Below are 27,764 nucleotides of genomic sequence, written 5' to 3'. Positions count from 1 at the left end.
CTATCCCCCTCGAGCATTCACGAATCATCCCCGTTAATCAATCCCCAGGGATAGAATTCTATTTATTCGTTCTCGATCGAGTCCCCATACTCGCGTGTACCACGCTATCGAGCCTGATTGAAGCTAATTTATTTCCCGCCGCGTAAACAACTTCCCGTTCACAAAATGGGAACGGAAAAAATGGCAGTGAACGATCGTCGAGGATCGAGGAACGATAGAATTTCTCCCTCGTCATGAAACGCGATCGCGTTCTCGAAAAAGAAAACAAGACTCGATTAAAGGCAAACAAAACATGGTACCACGGCTTCCGTCGAATTCAGATCTCAATAATTGACCGGATAATCGAAAATCCACAATGAACCCTCTCGCTTCATCCTCCTTTTTATTTCATCCCACCCTCCGATTTTTTTCTTCTTTCTTTCTGCTTGAATATATTCTGCGCGATCCACTTTTCCAAGACAATCGCTAGTCGAGGAAGACGTTCAAGGAAACGTCTTATTATCTCACTTATGAATTCTGTCTTCGTGCAACTTCGTGTAACAAAGTCGTTCTAATATCGCGGCACTGCTTCCTCGATCTTATTACAATTACACGCCACGGTTAGTGTGTTAGGTTGGCACTTGTTCGCGTCACTTTCAGCGACGATCACTTTCGTGACTTTGTCGAACCGGTTCCTTGGGCTGAACAAGTTGGCGGAATTGACGAGGCTTCATTATATGGATTTAGGGGAATTAGGGGAATTAGAATTTTGTATTAAGGTGGAAGTTTGTAAAAATACGCAAGAGTTAAAGATTATCGTTTAATACGTAGAATGTATTTTTTTTTAAAGTATTTATACATCGTTACGTGTATTTACGTATTAATTAATTAGTTAACAAAAATTTTTCTTTTTCCCCTCTGTTGATATATTTCTGTTAATTTTTAAGATTATTAGCCATGCGAGAAATTTTTGACGTATGAAAAGAAAATTTGCATACTTACGTATGTTCATTTTTTTAGTCAAGATATCATTGTAATCTCGTATATTGTATATTATAAAGAGAAAGCGTAATCGTTTAGAAAATTGATTCGATTAATCCGGGAACAGAGATCAGACAGTGAATCTTTGTTATCGAACACGAAGCACATTACTCTGTCAGAGTCGTGTTCACGAAACGATGCCTTAGGTATCGTATCTTCGTTAATCCGACTAATAGCACTTTATTAACGGCCATTACCTACCACATAGCGCTCTTCGTCTGTCCAAGTGATTTCGATTCATTCTCTCGATTCACCCAAAATTAATGGCATCACTTTTTGTAAAACTATCGTTTCTTTTTAATCAAACATGTCGAATCGTTCAAGTCGAGAAGTATATAAATAATTCTTCGTAAAATTTATAAGCTTGTCACTCGATTATTTTATATTCTTTAATTTGTAAATGAAATTTGTTATAGAAGAATATTATTCCAAAATTAAAATTGCAATCAGCGTTTCTATTTTTACGTTTCACTCTTCCATCGTTGTTTCGTAAAAATTAGTTTTATTAAAAAAAAAAAAAAATTAATAAAGAATCCAGTCGGTTGGTTATTGCACCTAATATTTTAATTGAAATGCAGAGTGCAAGATATTCATTGTCGAGAAGCCATTTAGTAACCGTGTAATTGGAGTGCTATCTCAGTATCCCAATGAGTCCTTTGCGTAACGATACTTGTGCCAATAAAAATTGTTTCATTTTCTTTTCCTATTTCTTTTCTTTCTTTTTTATTTTTATTGGAAATGATTACAATTTCATCAATTATTCAACCACTTTACATGGAATAATTGTTGAACGTTCGAACGAAATTTTGTCCAAAATTGCTTTATATAACGATTCACAGTCATTACATTTTTATTTATTTCAATTCAAGTTTTTTAAACAGTCCATAGAACGTAATTTATATGTACACCTCACTGATAAGAATCTACGATGTTATTTTCTAGATAAATTTGGATCGATAAATTTTTTTTAGCAACATCATGCGAACCGATCCCTTAATCGTAATTATAAGTTTGTTAGTTAAATTAACGCACCTTTATCGGGCAAAATTTAATGCAAATTATTACGAATAATGGTTAAAAAATACTGCTTTGTGAGAAATAATATTAGCATATCTAAAGTTAAATAATTATTCATCGAGAAAGATCATTTACATACTGTCAATAATAACAAAAAATTAAATATAATATTTGAAAATGATTAGATTAATTTAAATTCGTTTTAAATGTTTTTTATTTTGAATTTGATTTACATGTAACAAGACTTTTTCTAAATTAATTTTCAATCTTTAAGAATTATTTGAGAATTTAATAAATTGTAATATCGTAATTATAATTTAAAAGTATTTGAAATATTTTTTGCTTCATTAACATTTGGAATATTCAAATGAAAAAATAATAATTATTAATTTTTCGTAAACGAATTACAATGTCCAAGTTGGTAAAACGCATGTTTGGTCAGCATTTAACTCAGCTAATTTAAATAAGTGAAGCGAACTGCGACGTATGCAGTCACGAATAATTAGTATACTTTCTACGAAGGAACAAACTTCCATTAAGAGAAACAATAATTAAATTGCACTTTTTTTTTCGCAGTGCATTTATTTATAGAAGTTAATTGGTTTCCCGAACAATCGTTTATCTTTCAATCCAGAATCCCATGTAATTACTTTCTTTTATTCGTTTCGAACAGTGCGTGCGTAGAACGATATTTGAAAATGATTAGTTAAATGTGGACGATGAAAAATAGAGGAATAACAGAGAATTCAATTAGGAGACTTTCAGCCACAAAATGAACGTAAGTATTGTATCGTGCGTTGTGTAACAAGAATCTGTACCTTCATTTATATGACGTGAACATAATTGCAATTAATTATCAACTCCCTTATCATTGCATTATCACAGAACTGTAAGTTCACCAGTAGAACCTAGGTATCTGGGTTAACTCGATTATATCTTTGATCTAATTGCTATTCAACGTACTTTGAACTATCAAAAGAATAATTATTACCTCTAAAAGAATCATCCTTATTAGACAATTTTTTTGTTTTATTAGAAAATTATCATTTTTAACATAAAATATCTCTATTGAATAATTTAATTTATTAATTTATTAGTTTAATCAATTCTTTTTATTATGCGGCAACAAGATTCTTATTTTAATGCAGACTATAGATAAATTTGATTGATGATAGAGTTTAATTTTAATTTTAATTTTAATTTTAATTTTAATTTAGGTTTCAATTTTTTAGACAGAGAGAATTATTAGTTTAATTTATTCATTTATTCGGAAATTTAACAATAGCCAATATTTACATATTGTATTTTAACGATAACCGATATTGATTTAAAAAGTTATTAAAAAGATTTGTTATTATTAAATTCTTATTATCTTCGCCATAATCGAATATTCATTTCGTTGTTCACGTTGGATTAACTATTGAACAAGTGCGGTTTAATTGAAGACTTAAATTTAATAAATCGAAAAATCCAATAATTGATCGCAACCCGAATCAAAATCGAAGAAGACGACGTGTTTCTAGTCGTAATGCATTGCTGAATCGTCGTTTCACAAGGTTTTAATTACTACAACATGAGCGCCAGTGCCACAGAATTACTCCATTAGTGGATAAAAGTTAGCTCAGCTTTGCTAATTCTACGTGTCTTTAGTTAAAATGTTCACTGCTTCAATTATAGAAATTCTCGCAACACGGTCAAACTTTTCACCGAATCTTACAGAAAATCAAACTCTTTCTCATCGACTGTCCAATCGACGATCAAGGAACGAAGATTTTCAAGGAAAACGATCACAGAATTAAAATATATTTTTTTTTCTTTTTTTTTTTTCTCATTATTTTTACACATTTTTTCTATTCGAGAATATTACACAGCACGTTCATAACGTATTCGTATAATATAATCGATAAGAGAAACGCGCGATTCAATATTCCACTTCTGAGTGTGATACATGCATTTGCGCCGACTTTGACAGGATGTCGATCGATCGAAAATGTCCATATATTTTTCTGTCTTCCCATTACCTGCGTGATATATCGACCGACAGTGACATCATTCTGAATACACACCTCTCAGAAACGGCTGTTTCTACGTGCGAATACAAAACTCGTTCGCTCGACCCCTACGTTACACTTCGTAGATGCATTTTGCCATCCTCGATCAGTTTCACGACGAGTCATCGATATTTGTCAACTCTGTTCCAATCAGATATATCTTACTTAAAGTTCTATGTGTGTATTGGTACAACGAAAAAAAATCGTGGAAATAAAGAAAGGAATATTCTTTTTTTGTTGAAAAAGTGTTTGAATTTTGAGTTAACTTAATGAAAATGATTACTTGAAAATATTTCGATAAATATTTTTTGCTCTCTTCAATTAAGAAAACTTAATTTTTCTAATTCTTGATTATTTATTTTTTTTATTAATTTTTAATTTTCCAATTTTCTGTTAATTTTAAAATGATATAATCAAAGAAAATTATATGAAAACAATATTTGATTGGAATAAAGTTTCACAATCATTTTTTAATTGTTGGTTACATTTCCAAAATTTAAAAATCAAAAAACTTATAATTGTTATTAATTTTCTTTTTAACAATAAATTTGAATTTAATAACATTAATTTAAGAACGCTAATGTAACACTCTTGGATTATATCCTCTCGAGGATTCTCATCAGAATTGTTCACTCCATAAAAGTATATGTACTAGAAAATGTCTGTTGTTGCGTACTTTTGGGATCTCCTGTCTCATGATGCGATAAACTGTACACCTTAGTGGAATTTTTAAAGCGAAAGAAGATAGAATTTATAAATCGATAGCTTCTATAAATAACGCAAAATTTAATCGAATATTTCATAATGAATAAAATATTATTTGCTAGAAAAAAATCACCATTAGGAAGGAAAAATAATCATCCTTAATTATACAAACCCAGAAACTTTCTATATCAAGATCAATCATGCAATGTTATCTTTATCCTCTCTCCTTTTTTCTTTTTCAAAACTTTCAAAACTCAACTCTTTTGAGATATGATTTTAAAAACCTTTAATGCGAAGTAACATCAACTCCTCTCGCGAGTATTCCACGATGAACTTGTAACAGCTATTATCTTATAATAATTCTACTGATTACATTCAACCAGAGCACGTTACTTATCAAACTATTCATTCGTTTCTTCGAACACAAGAAAAAAGAAGCAATTTCCAAAGAAATAAGAAAAGATTTTCAATTTTCGGATTAGTTTAAAACTCGATGGAATTCGTGATTCGCATTTCCCATTTCGCACTTATCCGTTATCTCATTTTTTTTTTTTTTTTTTTTTTACTGAAATTGTCCAGAATCCTGTCTCATTTAACGCTGTATCGTTCGAAGATGGAAGGAGTTCACGATAAGAGTAACAAACTCTCGTATTTTTCTCTCTCGAAATTCACCGATAAACTCCTCCACGTTTCTCGAGGAGAGAGACAACTTTGAAAATATTTGCCTATATTTGAACCAGTAATTTCACGCTTGACTCCTGTCCGCTCGTCGATCTATGTGCAGCCGAGTTTTGGATCGTTCCTCTCCATCTTTTCCATCTAACATTTAGATAGAAAGTGAAAATTAAATTTCCTGGAAATTTAGGCTTGTCTATCGGAATATAAAATATGGAATGTGGGGAAGTTTATGAGTCCTTCTCAGTCCTCTTGCTGACTTTTAACTTTTCCCTATTCTTTCTTCAATGTTCCGTCATTTTTACTTTTGCACGAGTTATCTAAGAAGAAGAAGAATACGTATGGAAGAATTATATGTCTTCTCACAGTGACCACTGAGATTCTTTTATATATGAGAGAATTCCTTCCTTGGATTTTGTACCGTAAAATCGACTGTTTTAATGCTTTGCAATTTTATACATCGAATTAATTTAACATAATTGTCAGGTATTTAAATAATTTATTGTGAAAAAAAAATCTTTTTTCGTCTCATAAAGATATTTTCTTAAAAATACATCGAGTAGAGATATTTTTCAAAGAATACATATTGAAATAACTTCGTGCATACATTATTTGCATACATTTCCTCGATTATGTAATATTGCAAATATATACGTAAAATATTTCCTAACTAATTTCTCCGGTTAAACACAAACTTTGACAAAATTTGACAATCATTACTTTTGAAAATATCAATTTAACATTTTCCATTTTGGAGGATAACTTCAGTGTTCTCGTTTTCCGATATTCATCTCTAGGATTTTATCGTTTTTGACACGGACACGGAAGGAAAATGGTTCGCGAGACTTCTTGCAAAGGTAAAACGGATATCTAGACAAAATCCTTTATAGCCTAAAGTAGGTCCTTGAATTTAAAACTCCGTAGGCGAAACTTCCAAACTTGTACGAAGAATAAAAATATCATTTTTGAGAGGCATAAAAAGGCAGAGAGAAATGGAAAATCTAAATTTTATCGAATTTTTCTCGATTTTGTTAACGATAATCGTTTCAATTCGATCGATAAATTATTTATTCAGCAAATAACCGTGAACGTGGAAACGAGATAATTATCTGATATTTATCGAATAATCGCAACCGAATTATTCCTGGGATAATATCTCTAATAATGCCAATGAACGTTTGAACTTTCGATTTAATTTATCTATATAATATTTATAAAAGAATGAAAGGGAAAAAAGATTGATAATACAACGGAAGATTTTCTCTATCATATAAAGTGAACATTAAATTACTGCGAGTATTATTTTGTCGCCTCTGAAGACTAATAGAAAAATGGTATCGTAACGTTTTGCACAATTCTGAAAACTGGCAATTCTGAAAAAGTTTCTATGGCGTGATTAAAAAGCTTGTTTCAAAATTTAAAAATGTATGCTTGAGTGAATTCATTTCGAAGATAAAAGTTGTCCACATAGTTCCAAGTGGTTTTTTAATTATAAATATTGCAATTAAATTCCTATACTTTCAAAAAAGTTGCAAGCTCTTAATTTTATCGAAAACTATCCTCTTATACTTTCTTTTTAAACGACCATGAGATTCCAACATTTGGAATTACGTATCATCGATTACGTATAGTCGATTTTCACGCGTGATTTTATGGCTTATGTGAGTTTTACATCTCTACGGACAATAGGATTGGAAAGCTTTTTTCTAATCTAGTGATATCTTTTCATCTACAGGTGACGACTTTCAACGACGTTGAACAACTGGACGTTCGTCCTGTGGGAGACAGAGAGCAGAAATAAGGATGGCCTTTCATTGGGATAAGCTCTCACCGGCGGAATTTCAACAACTCCAGGATTTAGCAGCTTGTAAGTAAAGGGAAAAAAGTGGAAACAGTAGAATGTCACCGAGTTTCACGGGAATCAAACTCTGTTATACGAACTAAGGGAAAACCAGTAGTATCGGAAAAATCGAGGCATCGGTGTAACCGAGTTTTTATGTCGGTATAAAGCACTTTACAAGAGAATGAAAAATTTTATCGTTCGATTGTATACGTGAAAAATACTCTTTATATTTTGAACAAATCCCGTTGAGATTATTTTATGACAGATTTTATCGCTCGTGTGTGAATGAAATTTTCACAGAATTTTTTAAAGTTTTTTAAAGTTATTATAGTGGTTGATACATAAGAGATTTTGTTTCTTCAAAACTTGAATTTGATAGGCAAATAGTTATTAAATTTTCTGTTTTGTTTTTTATTTTTATGAATAATATTAAAGAAGAAGAAATTTGCTGTAAATTATACGCAACGTATTATTATATTTTGGAATAATAATGGATAAAAATATTAGTCGGAATATTTGTCAGAATTGAATTTGGAAAGAGTGAAGTTGTGTTAAAAATATAAATTTAGATCCACTTAAATAATTTTTTAATCGATAAATTATTTCGAAAAAGTTGCATTCCTCGAACATTCCTCGACTTGGTAACGAATAGTGAAACTAGCATAACATTTCAAAGTATATATTAACATACTAAATATCCAAAGTACACATTTGAAAATGATTAGAACTCGTAGCGTGATTAATAAAATAACTTTCGGAGGTCTCGAGTGAAACTCGTGGAATGTCGAGCTCATTGTTTATGGAATTATGGAAATTCATGGGTATCGTCTGGAAGAAACTGGAATTCATTTTGAATGTATTGCAGAAGTCGGCTGCTTTTCGGATAAATTCCAAATTTTGTGACAGCACACTTTTCTCATGTAATCCTCTGCTAAAACTTACGATCTTATGTTCTTCGTTTTATTAATCCTATAAACACCGTTGAAATTGTTAGCTTTCCGTTTCAGTATCATGAATTTTCGACCGGAAAAGGCGCTTTTACGTATCACGTATTTATGTATCCGTAACAAGCCATTTCCACTTTATCCGGCCAGGCAGCGCTATATAATTTCTATCGGACGATTCGTCAAAAACGCAATCATCGTTTATTAACCATATTCTAATGAACATTAATTGCTCTATTTACTCAAATTGATAATTATTATCTTCATCAATTTTAATAATTTAAATAACGAAATACTGTTTTCGATCGAATATAGAAAGAAAAAAAAAAAGAAAAAAGCAATCAGTAATTGCAATCAGTATTCAATATTCTCGACATTGATTTCCCAAGATTTTTTAAGAAGAACCAACCTCGATTTCCTGATTTTCCGATTTTCGGCCGGAAACACGAATGTAAAAACGTTAATCAAGCGTTCTATCGGTGCACGATCCATCATATTTCTCGTCAATCGTCCCGAAAATAGTCGCTATCCAAAAATATCGTGTTCGTTAAGTGCATTATGACGTCGACGCTGGCTAGATTAGGCCAATGGTCTCCTATTATTAGTCAATTTATCGTCGTTGTTTCCTCTGCGAACAATTGAATCCCAAAAGTACGATCGATCGCGTTTCTGCCCAAATCTCTTCTTTTCCTTTCTTTCTTTCTTACGGCAAAACCTGGCCAATAAATCGGGCGAAAAGGCATCTTTATCGCCTGTCCCTTTTTGTCTGAATACCGGTTCGAGCGGTCAATTTCCACTCGATGAGCTCGAGTAACAACGCGCCGATATCGTTTTTAATTGTCGTCGCGAGAGACACCGCGAACTGTTGACATTTGCCCCGATAAAGTTTGCTCGAACGTTGGATCAAGTTGGATGAAGATTCGCTTCGTTCAGAAATAGAATCAGAAATAAGAAATAAGGGACAGGTCTGGTCAGTACGTTTTACGAGTACTTGAGCGAGGTTTGTTATTTTTAAGATCAGGAAGTAGCGTGAATTTTGATCAGGAATCTTAATCGTTTCGTTAATTCGTGAAGAACAGAGATTGAAATTTGAGAGATTTGATAATGTAGAATTGAGTATATTTTATTGTCTTTCCTTCCCCCGATATCTTAACCTTAATCAAGTGAACGTAACGATTTTATGGAAAATCTTTTGAAGTTTGCAATATGTACTATAAATTTTCCTTAAATTTGTTTTGTTTTATTTATATCCATAAATTTTATTTAAAATTTTAGAACAGGCTTATTAGAATTATTTTAAAATAATAAGATTAGTCTTAGTTGATCTCATTCAATTTGATCTTCTTTCAATTATCTCATTTTTTTTAAAGATCTCTGGCTTATTTTGTAATTTCTTTTTACTCTTTCAAAACATATTTTTACACACACGCATATAATTTTACGTAATCTAAGATGGTCAAGTTTTCATACGTTTGAGATCAAAACGTTGTACATTTCGTTGTACATTTTAAACGGAGAACTCGATGCATTTCACCCATTACATCACTACTCATGAAATTACATTTTCTGTTCCGGTAAACAGGAAGTTGGTGCTATCGTATACAGGAAATCATGGTTGCTTTTAACTTCATTGTTTCAGATTCCACACGAAAGCTACAGGATGTCCTCATTGAGTTTTGCGGATCAAACACAACACCCAGCGGTGCGCCCAAATATCATCCAGATGGTGTAAGTTTGAACAAAAATTAAAAATCCACAAACTAAGGTATTAGTTTATTACATTTGTTCGGCATGATCTTATCGCGTATACGTTTTCCATTTTTTCTTTAATTAATAAAAATTTTAACACTTTTTATCAAAAATCGAGTGATTATATCAAAATAAATATATATGGGGAAGAAATAAATTGTTTTCATTTAACATGTAATTTTATTTTATATTGTAATTCTAAAAAGATATTTTGTCCAATCGTTTCTCGTTTTCTTTCTATTTAAATTTTGTACAATTTTATACAGTTCTAAAAATTTGATTTTCGTTTCCATAATAATAGTTTCCTTTTCATATAATGAAAGTATTTTCTGAATTTTATATAATTGTGTTTTTTTAATAGTATTTATTATAAATACTCGTATCGATGAGCATTATTGTATTTACGTAAAATATTTTGAAAAATTTCAACGCAGAGGTAAATTTGAAAGGCCAAAATTGTATAAATGTAAAATTTTGTTACGATAAAAATTATTTTTAAATTTATCTTCCCCAATATATTTATTAAATAGTATAAGAAAAAAGAATAAAAAAAAACTTAAATCGTTAATGGTGGCTAACTTTAAGTTGGGCGTCGCTAATTTTTTACAATCAAACTCATTAATCTTCTCGTTGGTTTCGAGAAAAATACGACTTGCGTTAATATTTCGAATTTTCCATTGTTCAAATGAAAGTTTCGAGGAAGATACGATATTCATAAAATATGCTCAATTTTTAAGAGAGAAAAAGATATAAAAAAGATGATGTAGAAAGAGTAATTAGATGAATCAACGTCATTGCAACGGGGGAACGATCGAGTAATACGTTGCGTACTTGAAAGCTTTAATTCTCAGAGTACGATATAATTATGATTTTTTCTTTTTTCTTTCTTTCTCTTTTTTTTTTTTTTCGGCCAGATACAGTCGTCAAAAAGTAGTCGACTGTCGACCGTCGTCTGAATTTTCTCCAATGGGTACGCGAAATAATGTACTGGCAATTTGCATTTTTCCCTGCTTCGTCGGTTGTGGTTGAAATAAAACAATACTGATAGATAATAAAATATGCGATGAAATAATTTCCATAATTTCCGGGTAAACATCTTCACTTTATTTCTTTTTTTTTTTGTTTTAATTTTTTTTGCAATAATGAATTGTTTATCGAAGTACAATAATATTTTTTTTACGCGACCAACAAATTTTTTACCACAATACGTAAATACATTTACGTATTATCTACGTAAATATATTTACAATTTGTTTTTTAAAAACATCCTCCTGATTATTTATTGATAATAATGTTAAATATCTAAATGTTTAATCGTTATCGTTACAAAACCTGCTTGTCGTAAAAGATAAACTTCACTGGTCAGAAACGCGTTTGTATAGCGCTATATTCCTTAATACAATGACGCAATCACATTCATGTATGAAGAATATGAAAGGAGTGTATGAAACACTTACATAGAAAAGCTAGAACGTATTAGTATGCATCGAGGAAACGCGTGTCCCATAAAATCTCAGATTATTCCTGTAGCTATTACAGTGGGAATACGTCTGAGTCCAGAGAAACAGGTGCGAGTTATTGCGAGTTTATACCGCAGAATGTCCTCTACGTATGTTTGTGTTTCCGTATATGCGGGGGCGTGTGTTGTTTATAATGGTATCCCCAAATCGACGATACTTCATACGAAAAATTTGAAAAATTCGAAAAAATTCATTCAAGACCTCATATCTTTGAAAAATATCGAATCGTCTAATGGATTGTATAAGATGGATTGATCAATTATTTTCTTCTATTTTCATAGAGAAAAGAGAATTCTTTGTTACTGTAATAATTTATTATTTAATAGAGAATCACTTACATAAACGCAGACTCGATATCAAGATACTCGTGTTGAAATAAATGAAACGAAGTTGAATTTATTTGATGAAATTGCTTTGGATTTTTTTTTTTCTTTTTTTTAGAAATTTCATTTTTAAAGCGAATGTTTCTGTTGTGACGTAAGTGGTCTCTTGTTTTCTTCTAGAATAGTTGGGAGAAGGTATCACAGTCTTCCCTACTTTGTTACCAGATCTTTGAAGATCAATGTTTACCGAGTGGCTTGACATCCCCGCTACCTTTTTCTTTTATCAAGAAACTGGATATCTGATACTCGATAACCTCAGATTTCTGTCATCTATAGATTAATAACCAAGTATTACGTTACAAATTAGGAAATGTTATAAAAATAATTAACGAAGAACAATTTCTTATAAAAACAAAAATTAAAAAATGATTCTCTCATATCCTTCGCTAAAATCTATCGCTATAAAATATAACGACGTCGATCTTCATTCATAAAAATTACAAATAACATCAAAAGATTATTTTTAATGTTTATCGAAGCATTAATAATAATTGATTATTAGCGGTGAATTTACGGTGTCATTTTTTGACACGATGATAAAACTATGAGAATAGAAGTTGTTATCGTAGTCGACACGATAGCTGATAATGTCTCCTGACTGATAGATTGTCGGGTGGCGCATCAACCATGGGGAAACTGTGAAAGACGAGTATACGTCGTTATCCGCCACCAGGATAACGATCCCTTTATATCATGCTCACTTACACCTTTATATTTATTTCCCTTCCATATCCAACCATCTTCCACAAATGTAACGCAAGAAATTTTTCCGTATCTTTTTCAAATTTTTCTTTTTTCCAACTAATTTTTTCCTTTTTTAATCCTTATCCATTTATTTATTTATCCCCGTTATACAAAAATTGTTTTTGTTTAAACGAGTAAATAATGTTCATCTTTATTCGATTCTCTTTTTTCGTTTATCCATGAAAGAATTTAAATGAAAATATCCTTGCACAAAACAGGATTTGTTATGCGTTTGACGTAAATACAATTTGTCCCGTTTTATCATGTGTACAGGATACTCATGGATATAAATAATAGAGAAAATTCTTTGATCGAGCAGAATTACTATTCTTTCTTTATCTATAGGGTGAGAAAGAGATCTATCATGATGGACCAGTTTGGCGGAAAAAATAACATCGATTAGCACTAACCGATCATCCATGTAATTCGAATTTTCTCTTTCCCAGAAAATGGTTAAATTCTGCGAAAGAGTGATAGAAAAGGGATAGACAAGGATTTCGGATAATTAATCCTATTGTAAAATTGCACGGAAACTCGAAATAATCTCTCTGAAATTAATCATCGTTTATATCGAACCGTAAAATATGGTTTCTGTTAACAAATGACTTTACTGGACTCAATTATTTTTCACTTAATATCTCTTCCTAACGATACTACCAAAGCTTTAAAAGTAATATTACGAATAAAGTAATTGATTATTTAATTAAAATTTTACGTTTCGAAAAATTTTTCCAATTTTTTCCACCTTCCTAAATTAAAACTGCTTTGGATTATAAACGACATCCGTTCTCCAACTTTCCACACTTTTCTTGAATAAGAAGCAATGAACAATGCTTCAAACATGAAACATTGTACAACTATTTGTACATTTTAGTTAAAACAAAACTCGAAGAATAAAGCTTCAAAGAAACGGGGTGAAAATTTTCACTGTTTCCTATTTCTCAAATTAGATTATTCGCCTCTGTCGAATCTTCTCGGCAAAACTCGAGAGAAACAAAGTGAAAATTTTCACTGTTTCTGATTTCTCGAATTAGAGGTGGCTAGATTGAAACCCTCCTACGGAACCCGAGAGAAACAAAGTGAAAATTTTCACTGTTCCTGATTTCTCAAATTAGAAGTGACTGGATTGAAATTTCTAAGCGAAGCTCGAAAGGAGGGGGGATGATACGAAGAACTGTACCACTAGCAAAACGTTTTCATCCTATTCACTGGTCGTGAATCATAATTGAACATGCCAGACGTGGTTAACTATTCGGTGTCGGTCACGATCGACCTCAAATCTCCTCACTGACCACTACTCAGAGAATTCAATTTGCTCTGTCACGCCTTCTCCTAATACACGCTATTAATTATGCACGCTAGAATTAGGATATTCGCCGTGGATAATGATGGCGAGCATTAAGAAGTTCAATTTGCACGGTATAGGGGAAAGCGTGTCCATTACTGTGGACTTCCGGCGGATAGGAAATCTCTGCCGTTAATTCGAGAACTTGTGATGGGGATCTCGAAGCAAAATTAATTACGAATGGAACGAAATTATCTCGAGAAGATAGAAATGAGAAACGATCCCCTTTACAATTTATTATATCACGAGTTTATTTGGCGATTTTAGAAAAAAATGATGTTTAATCTTGGAATATTTCGCGTACTATTTGAATGAGTTGTTTGAATCAATTGTTGCTCTGTTGTAAATAAATGTAGACAATTTGAATTATTTTATAATTTTACATCAGCAGACTTCTATTTTTTTTATAACACTGCTAAGTTGTAATTTTGACTTATGAAAGTTCAATAATTTAATATTTAATATTTTAATTTAATTGAATTAACGAAGAATTAAAGAATGTGTGGTCTAAGAAAATTTCCCTCGGTTTGTTTAGGTTCCATGTTGATTGGTTGTTGTCGATAATGCTAATTTTCTAATTAAGTGTCCTAAGTGCCACGACTATCTTACTATCACGCGACCTTAATGCCAAAGAGGATTAACGTGAAGTGTTGAGAGTTCATCGGAAAGGTCAAAGGATCTTCTTTACCAGTAATTTCAGCTATCTATCCATCATTATAATATTGAATTTATTAAAATATCTTCGATAAAGCATCGTAAAAATCAAATTATGTTTTTAAATATAGTTAAAACGATTTATATTTATTTATTTTCTATTTAACGCGATTTCATCCATAAACTTGATGAAAGTATTTCGCGTGTATTTTTATTCTCGAACAAAAGAGAATTTATCTTAAAAATTATTTAAAAGTAAATTGAAATTAAATTCCATCGAATTTCCATCGAATGATCGTTTCCAACCCGAACAATATTCAAATATTTCCTATTTAATTCGACCGTTTGAACTCACCAGTCGCACAATCGAGCCGACAAAAGCTACTCACAGGAAATCAGAAATTCAAACGCAACGAGGAGGAAAACATAGACGGATTCCGGCCCGGGCAAGAATGTTGGTCGAGAACTCTCAATTAGACGTAAACTTAGGGTCACGTTCCGTGTAGTTCCCCTGTTTGAACGCATATTTCCGCCATTAACCCGTCAAATATGCAAGAGAAACGCTCCATCGAGTATCGACTACGTCCGATAATGATTCTCCGCAGAAACACGAGTGGTTCTATCGAAACCCGAGATGGTTGGCAAAGCAGCTTACATCCCGTACACCCGTTTCACGCCCGTTGAACACGGCAAATCAGGTTTGTCGTAGAGACCCGAGTCCCTTTCCTTTATCGAAGAAAAACCAACTATTGTCCCGTTTGAAAAAAAAAAAAAAGACGAAGCTTCCTTTGCGACTCCTTTCCTTTGCCAACCTCGTAATTATTTCCTGGTAAAAGACGGATACTAGACGATTAATTTCCAGTTAGATGTTCTACGTATAAACACAAATAAACGTATAAATGTGGTTTACAAGATGCGGATAAACAGGGATTAAATGCGAATAAATTGGAGGTCGAACGATATGGATAAATAAATCATGCGATAAACGAACGTGCGAATAAATAAACTACGAGTCAGAGATATAAATAAACGCGAGTGAAAGAAGTCAATAAACGGATCGACGTGATCCGACGAAGGCGACAGGGATTCTGGCAAATCTGTAAACCGTGGAATTAAATGCCGGTGTGTTAGATGAAAGATAATCGAGCAACTGAATCGAAAGTTAGTTTCGACGTACGATCAAATCGAGGAAAGTTGTGTCACACACCGATTGGAATGCCTTTTTTCTTTTCCCAATACTGAGTGCAGAGTGCGGAGGTCGCCGATATCGAAATCCAATTTAATGGAACAAAGGGGACCGCGAATCTGGCGCGTACAAGGTGTTAAACCCTTCAACGGTCCCTAACTCTCCTCATACTTTGTATTACTCGACTAGATTTTTTGAAATTTTCTCTTCACTCTTTAAGAGCGTTATATTTAAACTTTAGAATATGAAGGTGAGATACACTTGAACATTTCAGCGATTTTGGTTTTCATTGATAATCGCTAAAAATGTAGGAAGATGGTAAAAAACAGAAAATTATAAAAGTCATAATCGTAAAAGTTATTATTGTTCTAGTTTCTAATGTACATATATCGAGTTTCTTCTTCCATTTATTTGCTTCTTTTTTAAATAACTTCAAGCAATAAGAATGATTTATTTTGATCGATCAATCACAAAAATTTTGTCACATCATTTTTTTATAATTGGATATCTATATTAATAAAAAAAAAAGCATCGATTTAATAAAAACAAGAAACCATCGATTATATCGTTTCATTCTCTTTTGTTCGAACGATTGATGTTCGACATATCTGTTTCCATCAAAACTAAAACTTACAATTCTCGCGAGATTCGATAGAAAATAAACCGACATAACGGTATATCTCTCAAATAACCCACTCGATAAAAACTATCTATTTTTCAATCGAGTACACCAATTGAAGTACGGTAAAAGTTGAAATAACCGATGTGACAAAGTCATCCCTCAGCAATTAGAAAATCGAGCCAGAAATCGGATGATCTCGATTGAAATCCAATTGCAAACACAATTGGAAACATCGAGTCGATAATTGGACAGGGGAATCCTGTTGCAACGAGAGGCACGAAATATTCGTCGAGAAGATTCTGACTAATCGCTCGTGAAACGCCTGCATCTGTTCTGGCCACGTGCCAGAATCCGGAAGCGTGAAAAATCACGCAGCTTCGTTTTATTGGAAACACGCTAATTTCCGCCAATTTCGTACGCTTTTGCCAGAGCGCGCCATTAACACGCAGCACGATGAAAATCTCGAGTAATGAACGAGTGATTAAGGAACCGTTTGTTCCTGATTGAACAATCGAGTGGTCGTCCATAGCCAATCTTCGAGATTTTCTCTATGTTTCGTGACAAGAGTTTGTTCGGTTTCTGCATCTTTCGATCGATAATTTCCATCTTGGATCGAGTGGATGAAAGGAGGAGGGGGATGAAAGAGCGAGGATTAATGCGATTCACGGTCGTTCTTTCGGTACGTCGTCTGTGATTGATTAAGGTAGTTCGATTCAAAGTTTCTTACCTACGTCTTCGATGTAAACTTTGTAGGGTGAGCGAGAGAGATGAATTTATTATTTAGAAAGTTGCACCAATAACTTGGATTAATTTAGTAGAGAGCTAGTTAAGCCGTTACGAACTCGATTATGTATTTAATTAAAATCCATGTATATGTATATAGTTGTAGATAATTATTGTGATAAATTAATATTCTTTCTATCGTGTAAAATTTATTATCGAAGAATTTATTCGGCTTGTATAACTGTTTCTTCTATTAGTCGATGAATAATTTTATAAATATCTGACGAAAATTAAATGAAAATGAAATATAATGAACGAGAAAAAGTAATTATATTTCTTATATTCGTTAGTTAATTATTCTCTTTACTCGCAACGACCAAATTTGCCGCTACGCTCTATATAAATAAAAAGAAACGTTCCACGCGTTTTACTCCTCTTTTTCAACGATTGCTTTTTTTGCGATTAAACTGACCTCGCGTATCCAGCCTCCGTGGTTTTTATTTATACGAAAGTAAAGTTGAAAGTTTGCCGAGTTTAAAAAATATTCGACAACGAAAGAATAGCGCCAAGCAGTGGATAAAAAAAGCTCTGGATCTCTTTGAAACTGCAACAGCCGTAAAAGTTTCGAACGAAGATAAAAAAAAAAATGGGGTGAAAGGAATGGAAGGAAGAGAAAAATTTCATGAGATATTATTTCTACAAATGGACCAACAATTTTTTAATCGTCCTCATTCATAAAAAGTAATGCTTAATTCTTAATCGGCCGGCTTAAGAAAACTTCCCTATCGAGGAGAGAGAGAGGAATCAACTTATTGACCGATCTTCTTGACCGGTTACCACAAAATAATCCTCGACGGTTCTCGCGTTTAGACAAATAAAGCTGCACGCAAAACACGAATAAAATTTAAGTGGATAAGCTTCCAGTTGCATTAATCCCCGGCTTTAGTGCGTGCTACATTATTTCCCCGGAGTAAAGTTTCCCTATCCCTCGAATGTTTCCATTGTCCACGAAAACGCGATATCATGGAGCACGGGCACAATATAGCTAAGATGATGGCCACAATTATCTTTTCCTCTCGCGTGAAGGAATCATGGTTAATTTTAAAGCGGATCTGTCGAGGTGGATAACGATTCATCACACTTTCTTCATATATAATACGATCCAACTACTTGCGCGACTACTCATAAAAAAAAAAAAAAAAAAAATTAGCTTTACACATCCTTTGACTCGTCAAGGATGGTGGCTCGCACAAAGCTATTCCTGGAAAATGAACCATGCGTTTAATTTATTATAAGACGATTATTTCTGCGAAGAAAAAATATCTCTCCGCTCTTGACCCTTACTCTGACCTTCTTCCGCCCTATTTCCTTTTCTCTCTCTCTCATACACATTCTCTCTTGCACCGATTAACCGCTATTTTGCCTCTCTTTATATAACTATCGATTTATTTAAACGCGCATTACATCCCCTATCTCCCTTACGAAGTTTCGCCTCGTGGACGAAACGCGTTGTCTTCTTATCCCGGAATGCAAAGGCGGAACCTGACGAGAAAATTTCATTCGAACAATACCTCTGTGATGTTGTCTAAATATATTCCCGTCCAATGTTCCCTTTCGCTTCGGCGATCCTCCATAGGTGGAAACTCGCGCCCATATAATAGAAACCCGTGGCCAAGTATCGTCAAACTGTCATGCATAAAACATTAACATTAACGAAAGCAATTTGCCGCGCGAATATTCTCGAATTTTGCGAATTCATCGTCGCCTGTTATCAAAGCTGCGAAAAAATAAATAAATAAATAAAGATGGTGGAGTTCGAGGAGATATCCATTTTCGAAGAATTTCCAGACGTATAAAAACAATTTCACGGGACTCGAGACGAAAATAAACAAGAGGAGATCAGGATGAATCTCGTAAAAGAAAGAGGTTTTATATCGAACATTATACGCCGATATTTTCGCTGGGAATGGATTTCTTCTGGAAGTTTGTACAGAGATATCGCAATTGTATCAATCATCTAGAATTACGATCGTCCAATGGAATCGTATCTGACGATGCAATCGTTGTTGATCGTGCGTTGTTGATCGCAAGTAAAATTGATCGACAGAATGTAATAGGCCAAATGTTCGATTCATAATAATTTAACGCCATCGATGAAGAAAATTTTCTTTAGTTTTTAAAGGTTTATCTTCTTTGTCATCAACTAATTTATTCGTATTTTTAGCGGATTAATATAAATACAATAATTTGGAGAAAGAGAGAATATAGAGATAATTACATTGAAATAATTTAACGATATTCTATCTCAAAATCATTATTTTATTGTTATTATAAGTAAAATATTAATATACGATACATTAATAATATATATATATATATATATGTATATATTATATATATATTTAATACAATAATATTGTATTACCAACACAGAATTATTATTTTATCATTCAGAGATAAAATACATAATCAATACAAATATAAAATTAATATTACACATAAAATATACAAACGTATTATAAATTAACATTTAAAAAAATATATAAAATAGAGCATTCGAATTAAAATCGCAATCGACCATCTTCCAATTAAAATTCCAATTAATGAAGACCGGATTACATCCCCCGTCCGTTCTTTGCACCAGCCAGATGGTGCACGCAAAAGTACGATAACGTCTCATCGGTTCAGGCCAATTAACTTAAAGAAAGGAGGAGGAGTCCAAACGTAAGTAACAGTACTTTCGATATTAACGAACTTCCACTGCGACAGATTATTAAAATAAGCAAAAATTGCCTTCTTCGCGTACCTACTCTTCGGATTCATCCTTGGCGGAAGAGGTGGACGCGTGGAAATGGACGAATAGGCGCAGAGTAGAAACGAAAGATAGAAAAGGAGAAAAACCGGGTGGATTGTGAGGGTGCGGTTGCCTAGCTACTACGTGACGTCATTCGTGACGCAGTCGAGAAGATCCGCATGGAGAAGACGAGGAAACGAGATAGAGAGCGAGGTCAAAGCGTCATCATCCACGGTGGCTATCCTCTTCCAAAGGTGGATTGACCGGATATCTTCTTTTTGCAGGTTCTCTAACCTCTTTGTCGCGGAATTTATCTCGTCACGGTGGATGACAGGGATGTAAAACGCATAAAAAAGATCCGCTTTCGGTATACGTATAGTTTATTAACGCCTAACGAGCTCGGCCTATTTGCGTAAGGATGGACGTCTTCCTTAGCGTAAAATGTACTACTGATTTGGCGGGAATGCGTTGTGGAAATGTTAGAGACCTTTAATGTTTCTTGTTTAATGAAATTTCTTGATGAATTGATTGTTATTTAATTAATGAAATGTTATTTAATGAATATTAGTTAATGAAAATTGAGTAAGTTGAACAATGAAATTATATTCTATAAAACACGTATTGGAAGATTAAGATATAACACAATTTATCCTATTTTTCAAAGTTACAATCTAACTATTGAAAGTTCAACGATATTTTGATAAACGAAGAAATGAATAGCATTATTGAGTGGATCTTGAGCATTATTGAATAGCATTACCGGAGTGGACATTGATGTTTGACCATACTCTGGCAAGTATTATTGATGTCTCGAAAAAGAGATGGAAATATTAAAATTTTTCAACGAGTTTCCATGCTAATAAGAATAGCATTGTCATAAATATGGAATTCTTCGTGACCTCGAGAATCATACATCACGTTCAGACGTATAAAGGATATATCTTCCATAAGAGGAAGTTGTCGCCGAGGCACGAAACGAACGAGCCGTCGGATATTACATTTTCTTCGGGTCGTCTCATCTCGCCTTGCAACGATTATGGCCACTGATGTCAAGTTATTTACGCTCGATGAAGCATGCCGCGGGTATCCCGTGTTGCTTGTGAAAACGATGATGAAAAAGACCCGGCCGTTTAAATCACCGCATACTTGTCGCCGCTTTCTTTGGGAATTCGCATTGATTGTTCATTTCATTCCTTGTCTATCCATCGATGCATCGTTAAAATCGATAAATGAAAACGGAAATTGATAAACTCTTTCTTAAAAACGAAGTAGAAATGAAAGTTTCGTTATTTTCTTTCTTTAATTCTTCCTTAGTTCTTCCTTTGAACTCTTAATTTCTCTAGTTATTGAATTTATTTCATCTAACTTATTTCGTGAGTTACATCTTTCTTTCTTCTTGTTTCATCTTGTTAAGATTTCATTTTTTAAGATTAGTATCATTTGTTTATTGTTCTTGCTGTTAGTTTGCAAACTGTCGAATTGTCTATTCATCTTCTATCTTATTTACTCTTCTTTCCTTTGATATTTTATCCGTTTCTCTCTTAAGCTGTTAAGCTGTTCTTAAAAAATAATCTATAATTATTTTTTGTTCTTCCATCTATATTTATCTTATATTAAACGTGTCATCGAAATTATCTGTAACCATGAAATAGTGATGAAGGTCTCATGATCAAAAAACTGAAAAAAAAAAAAAAAGATCGTTCTTATTACCAGCTTCTCGTTCCCTCTGTCCATATAAAATGTTTCATACTCGTCGGTGAAGCTTGATTTCCCAGATGATTCTATTCCATATGCACGATCCATTGGAATTCGCAGAAAATTGGCAAGATAGTCGACGTAGAGAAATCCCTTTTATGCCATACGAGGCTCGTTCTCGAAAATAATTGTTCTTAAGCACCACTAGTTTCCACGGAGACGCGTGTTCAAAAACTGTCTGAAGAAAAATCGGGTCACATTGAAGAAGTGCATCGTTCTTAACGTGTGCCCTCCATGCTTGCCCGTGTACCGTAACGAGTATCACTGTTTCCGGTTTGAAAACTCGAAAAGAGGTTGGCTAAGGGAACCAACGCCTTGTTTTCTCGTTTCGCTTTAATCGAGTATCTTTCATTAAAGCCCTCTCGGCATAGCATCACGATGAAAGGCTCGCTGGTTAAGTAATGGATTGGAAACGACGAGAGCGAGATGAAAATGGGAAAATAATAATTGAAAAATGCTCAAAACGGGATTCTTCTCGCAATAGATATCGATCGTGTTTCTTCTCGCGCGAATACTCTAATTAACGGACGCTGTACAACTTTGGCTTTTATTTGCGTGAAAATTCGAAAATAACCGTGAATACCGTTGTAAAAAGAGGCAACAGAATTGATCCATTTCTCGTGAGGGGGAGAGAGATAAAGATTACTGGATGGAAAAATTCACAACGATTTCACGGTAAAATCGTCGTTTCGGTGTATCTATACGTGGACGAAAATACCGTTGCGAGGCATACACGCATCGTTACGTTAAATCACGATTCGCCCGCGAAATTTTCCGCTAACGAACTGAGTAACTGGGTAAACGTTTTGGATACAGCTGGCAGAAACGATAAAAAGTCGGGAGGACGAGCTGGACAACTACGAGAAGATCGATGTCGTTCGGTGGTTCTTGTATATTCAGTATATAAAACGCGAAAATAACGAGATGGATATTGCTGTACTTGTATCGTAGAACATCGTACAAAACATACATAAAAGGATGTATAATTCATGATATTGTGAACTTATTATCTGAAAAAATTCGAACGGAATAAAAAAAAAAAAGATCGACGATTATACGTTCGTCGAAGATCTGCATATCGTCAATGCAACTATAACCGTGCAAGTTGCGAAATTTCAAGAATTACGCAATATTCGAGGAACTCTCTGAATTTCTCTGCATCGTGTCACGTATCGATACAAACTTGTTTGGTAGAACTCGAGGTAGAAATACCAAAGGAGAATGCGAATATTGCACGTATAGAAAAAAGAAATGCATAAAAGAAATATGGAATCACGATCTCAAAGATGCAGGTTTCGCGAATGTTTCCTTCCTGTTTGTAATAAAAAATTAAAAGCAACAAGGATAGAAGAGGAGGAATGAAAAAGAATCGAAGGATCCCTGTGGAAAAATTTACTACGCGATTTCCACGTTGCTGCAGTGGCTGTTTCTTGTCCGTCTTTTTTTTCCCCCCACAAACTGTGTTTATCTTCCTCTCTCCTTGCTGCTTGCTTGTATATCCAACGAAGTTTCAGCAATCGCGGGGAAATATTTACACAGATCCTTGAAAGCACCGTTTTTAAGTCGAGATGAAGGAAGGAATAAGCGAAGGCGTGAAATTAAAGCGATGTCTTGGGAACCGGCCGACCAATTCACGAAAACCCGACCTAATCTCTTTTCTTTATTACATTCTCAAAGCGACCATCGCTTCTCGAGCCTCTATTTTCTATAAAGCTCGAATCGCTTTGGTTATTCGAATTAAAACACGATTGAAATCTTAGCGAGAAATTTATTCGAAATATTTTTTTTATCGATCACTTCAAATCCTTTGAATTTAAGTAATTTAAAACTCTACATTGTTAACGAGTATCTGTTATTTTACGTAATTTCAAGTAATCTCTTCAAGTTTTAAACGAGGAAGAAATTGAGGTTGTTTCAAGTATTGCTCGAATTGAAAAAGATTTTAGATATTAGGTGCCAGTTTCGCGTTATTGATTTTATAAGTCAAGGATTTTCATGGATTTTGTAAAACTATCGGAGATCGAAGAATGATACAATATTATTATATTTCATTTTTCTAATTACCCTCGTATAATCATCTCTGATTCGAAAATTCAATCATCGGTGTATTCATACGTAGTTTAATCCCTCGGATAATGGCTCATGCTCGATTGAACGTTTTCGATCAATGGAAAAACATCATTCAAAAGATTCAAAAGATTTGAAGAATCGCGTTTCAATAACTTTCTCTATAATCGATATATTGTGTTTAATATTACGCTTGTGTATCTTTTCGAATATCCGATGATTATTAAGAAATAATAAAAACCGAATTCTCGCGAAATAGATCACTTTTCAAGATATTGAACATCGAACGAACGTGAAGAAAAAAAAAGAAAGAAAAATTGCAAAGAACTACTTATTATGCGATAAAAGTAGGTCAAGCATGCAGATCGCCTTTTTCTTTTCGAAAAAAAAAAAGGAAGGAATTTTGCAATAAAGTAATTTTCTCGAATATTATATTCCTCGAGGATAAACATGCTGTAATATAAAATAATTACACACGGAATTCCTCCTCTGTTCTAAACGACTTTCATAATTAGACGAATGGCGAATGATTATACTCAAAAGGAATTCCTTCGTTAATTGAAATGTAGACGAGATAGATAATACTTTAAAATTCGTTGATAATCAAATCCATTTCTTTCCATGCTCTTTATTGTTAAGGGGAAAAAAAGATGGAAGAATTTAAAGAAATTCGATTCAAGACGATCCTCAACCGATTGAGAACGCAAAATGGAAATTAAAACGAAAAAGTATATTTTCATCGATTGAGAAAGTTTCTCTTTCAACTCTCATGGAAAATGCGGGTGAAAAGCGAGCCGATTAAGGATGGATAAGAAAACGTATTTTGAATCTCGTTTTGTGCCGCGCTGTTTCTCATACGTAAATAAACAGATATTCTTTTCTGAAAGCACTGCTTTTCTGGATTAGCGCCAGATTTCTTTTTTATGAAAAATGGGATACAAGTTGATCTAAAATGAGGGTTGAAGAATTTAGTAGAGTAGTATGGTAGAGAGAGAGTAGTCGTAAAAGTGGACGAAACGTATTCGCTTGAGATTGACTTATAAATCAATCATTCTTAAATATAAAAAGCGGAACTTATTACAAATCAAAATCTCATTTCGCAAGATCGTAAAAAATGTTTTAATCCCTGAATATCATCGTATACACGTGTTATGAATATTTTTCCCATCGCATATCTTCGCATAAATGTGATAATAGTAATAATATTTAACGAATTTCGAGAAACGAAATAAACGAAATAAAATTCTTCGATCCTTTTCTTTGCATAATATTTTACAAGGAGAAAAATTCGAAAGGAAAGTTGGAAAACAACGTTTCATTGGGAACGTGATATTTTTGAATATCGAATTGCCGAAAGAACGAGGTAAACATCTGCGGCAGCGAGAAGAAAATGATGCAGTGACGTCATTGCACAGATGCACTCCAGATGCAGCGCGCTGGGTGCACCGACCTTCGGTGCCGTCACCCCGAGCTCCCGCGGCTCGAGTGACGTCATCGTTCACCCCCCATCCCGGTTTCCATGAGAACAATGACGTCACAGTTTCCGGGCCGTGAATCCACCTTGATTCCCGGTCGGTGAACCAATATTCGCGGATTTTATCGAACGAGCTCGTGACTCGTCGCCTTTTGCGCCGGAACAAATGGACTGTGAAATAAAACTATACGTTCCGCGTAATACAGCATGAATAATACAACGGTTACGGTCGAACGAAATAATTAAAATGTCTCGTAAAACGAAACAGATTGAATCGAGAATCGTTTGGTGGAAGAAAAGTTTTTAAACTTCGTTTCCAAACGCGTATTCTCCGTCGAGAATATCTCTGTTTATTTATAAATTCTGAACCGAATAATTCGAGAGTCTGAGGGGAAAATCTCATTCCTTTATTTCATTAAGAAAGTAACGCGTGGAAAGAGCGAATGAAAATGGTCGAGATAAAAGTGGCCATCTATGTTGAACGCCAATATATTATTCTTGAAAACGTTGTCCCGAATCATTGATCGTATACCTTGCACGTAACGACCGGCCTCTTTCAATCTGACAACACGTAATATGCGAGAGATCTTTCCGATCTCTACGATCACAAAAATAGGACGGTTTAGGAATCCGCCAGATCTTGTTGCATATGCTTTACGACCATAATTTTCAAAACGAAAACTTCCCCTCCGAGTCAGGCTTGTTAGCGAGCATCCCCATCAAAAAACTTTGCATAAGGATGAAACTTGTGCGCCTATCGTTTACGCGTGTTAACTCTCTCTGATTTTAATAATCGTTTTACAACAGTACGTTGACCCACTACTATCATTCTTTACTTCTTAAAAAAGCTCTTTGAGTAAAGTTTTTTGATTAAACGATCTCTTCAAACCGCTACATTCACTCCAAGTACTTTTAATTCTTCTCGTTTAAAAATCCATGCATAAGTGAAGTTAAACTGTGAAACGTTGAATTTTGATTGGATGTCCTCTTTTTTTCGCCATCCTTTTTTTGCTTATCCATTCTTTAAGAATGGAAAAGATTTATTTCACTTTGATGATCACTTTGAGATTGTCTTCTTCGATTTCTGTCTTCTGAATCCAATCTTCATTATATTCTTGTAACAAAGATACGAATACACGTGAGTGAGCGTGAGTTTTATCAGAAAACCCGGATGTTGGATGAATGCATGCATCGAATAGTGCGTACTATAGTTATCACGACAGTAACAAACAGAGAAGCCCGGTTATTTTCGGAGTATCAGCCGGTACACTGTATATTTAGATGATACGTATGCGTCTATCATGCTCTGTATGAACGCGTGTAGCTACGCAACTATTCCCTTTCGAGTGACGCACTCGAAGAAGGATGCCACTGACCTCCTCAATAAACAATGCAATTGAAACGTGGAAAACATTCGTTTCTTTCTTTCACATTTAAACGTGTTGCGAAGATATTTCTGGACATTTATGTATGGGTTATTTTGGATTATGATATAAGAGAAAGTTAGAAAATGGTTGATTAATAAATTTAAGTAGTATAAGTAAATCTTAATACAGACAATAGCACAGAAAATTGTTATCGATGTCTTAGAGGTATCTTTTAAAAGTTTTATTTTATCGTACAAATTTTTATATCTTAAAGAAGAGTCATCTTGATCTACAGAAAATTTTTTTCCTTAAAATTTTATTAAATTCTAACAAAGTTCAATATTTGATATAAATCATATATTTTTACTGTTGTGCATTAAAGTCTCGATACTTTTTTAAATAATATAAATTATAGACATTCAGGCTTAAAATGCATCTCTTCAAGATATCTATCAAGCTAGGAATTGTTCATAAAGTACAAATACATTCCATTATCAGTAGGTTAACATAATAAGCTATCCATAGTCACGATCCATTGCAGGAATTTACCACATGGAATTCTAGGAACGAGAGTTGTCCAATAGTCTGGATTCCAAAGAAAACTTGGAGTAAAAATTGGACGTTCTCTCTTCAATGATATCCACATAACATCCAAAAAGAGAGAGAGAGAGACAGAGAAAGTTTAAGTTAATAAGAATAGAAAGAAAATTGAAAATTTGCTTCGAAGAAACATTCACGACCAGTTTTGCAGACAGATTTAATGATACGCTTTGAGTTTTACGTACCGAACTTTTTAAATTCTGATATACAGACTATTCTTAGCCGATCCCCTCCTATCGATTTCAGTTTATTTGAACGTTTCTAAACGGAAGGTAGCAACACTCACAAATGGTATCTATATTTGTTTTAATCAATCTAAAATATGGTTTAAACTGTTTATTGTCCGTCAACGAATCGATCTTCGAATCCACGAATTTTTAACGTTTCAACTGTTACACACCAAACGAAAAAATTGTTTGATCTCTCAATTTAATTTCGCGGCGTGGAAACTACTCTCTCGCCACAGAAACTCCTCTCTCCTCTCGCGAGTTTTATCTTCTTTCATCGGTTTTTCACACTCCCTCCC

The 27,764-nt window shown here is 33.6% G+C and overlaps 1 protein-coding gene across 2 annotated transcripts in view; it reads left to right on the top strand.

Annotated features, from left to right (window-relative positions):
• The window catches only part of Dgk (diacyl glycerol kinase 1), an 82,359-nt gene that overhangs the window by 29,644 nt on the left and 24,951 nt on the right, over positions 1 to 27,764 (top strand). For both annotated transcript variants that reach the window (XM_086912304.1, XM_086912303.1), the window contains exons 2-3: positions 7,204 to 7,335; positions 9,895 to 9,983. In XM_086912304.1, the coding sequence (XP_086768430.1) occupies positions 7,272 to 7,335; positions 9,895 to 9,983 (153 nt within the window). In that variant the 5' untranslated portion in view covers positions 7,204 to 7,271. The remainder of the gene's footprint in view (positions 1 to 7,203; positions 7,336 to 9,894; positions 9,984 to 27,764) is intronic.

The sequence above is a fragment of the Apis florea genome, unplaced genomic scaffold, assembly GCF_048593485.1.
Source record: "Apis florea isolate Af1SG1 unplaced genomic scaffold, ASM4859348v1 contig_3375_pilon, whole genome shotgun sequence".
NCBI classification, from domain to species: Eukaryota; Metazoa; Arthropoda; class Insecta; order Hymenoptera; family Apidae; genus Apis; species Apis florea.
Note: the sequence above shows the minus strand (reverse complement) of the source record. Positions and strands in the feature narration are given on the sequence as shown.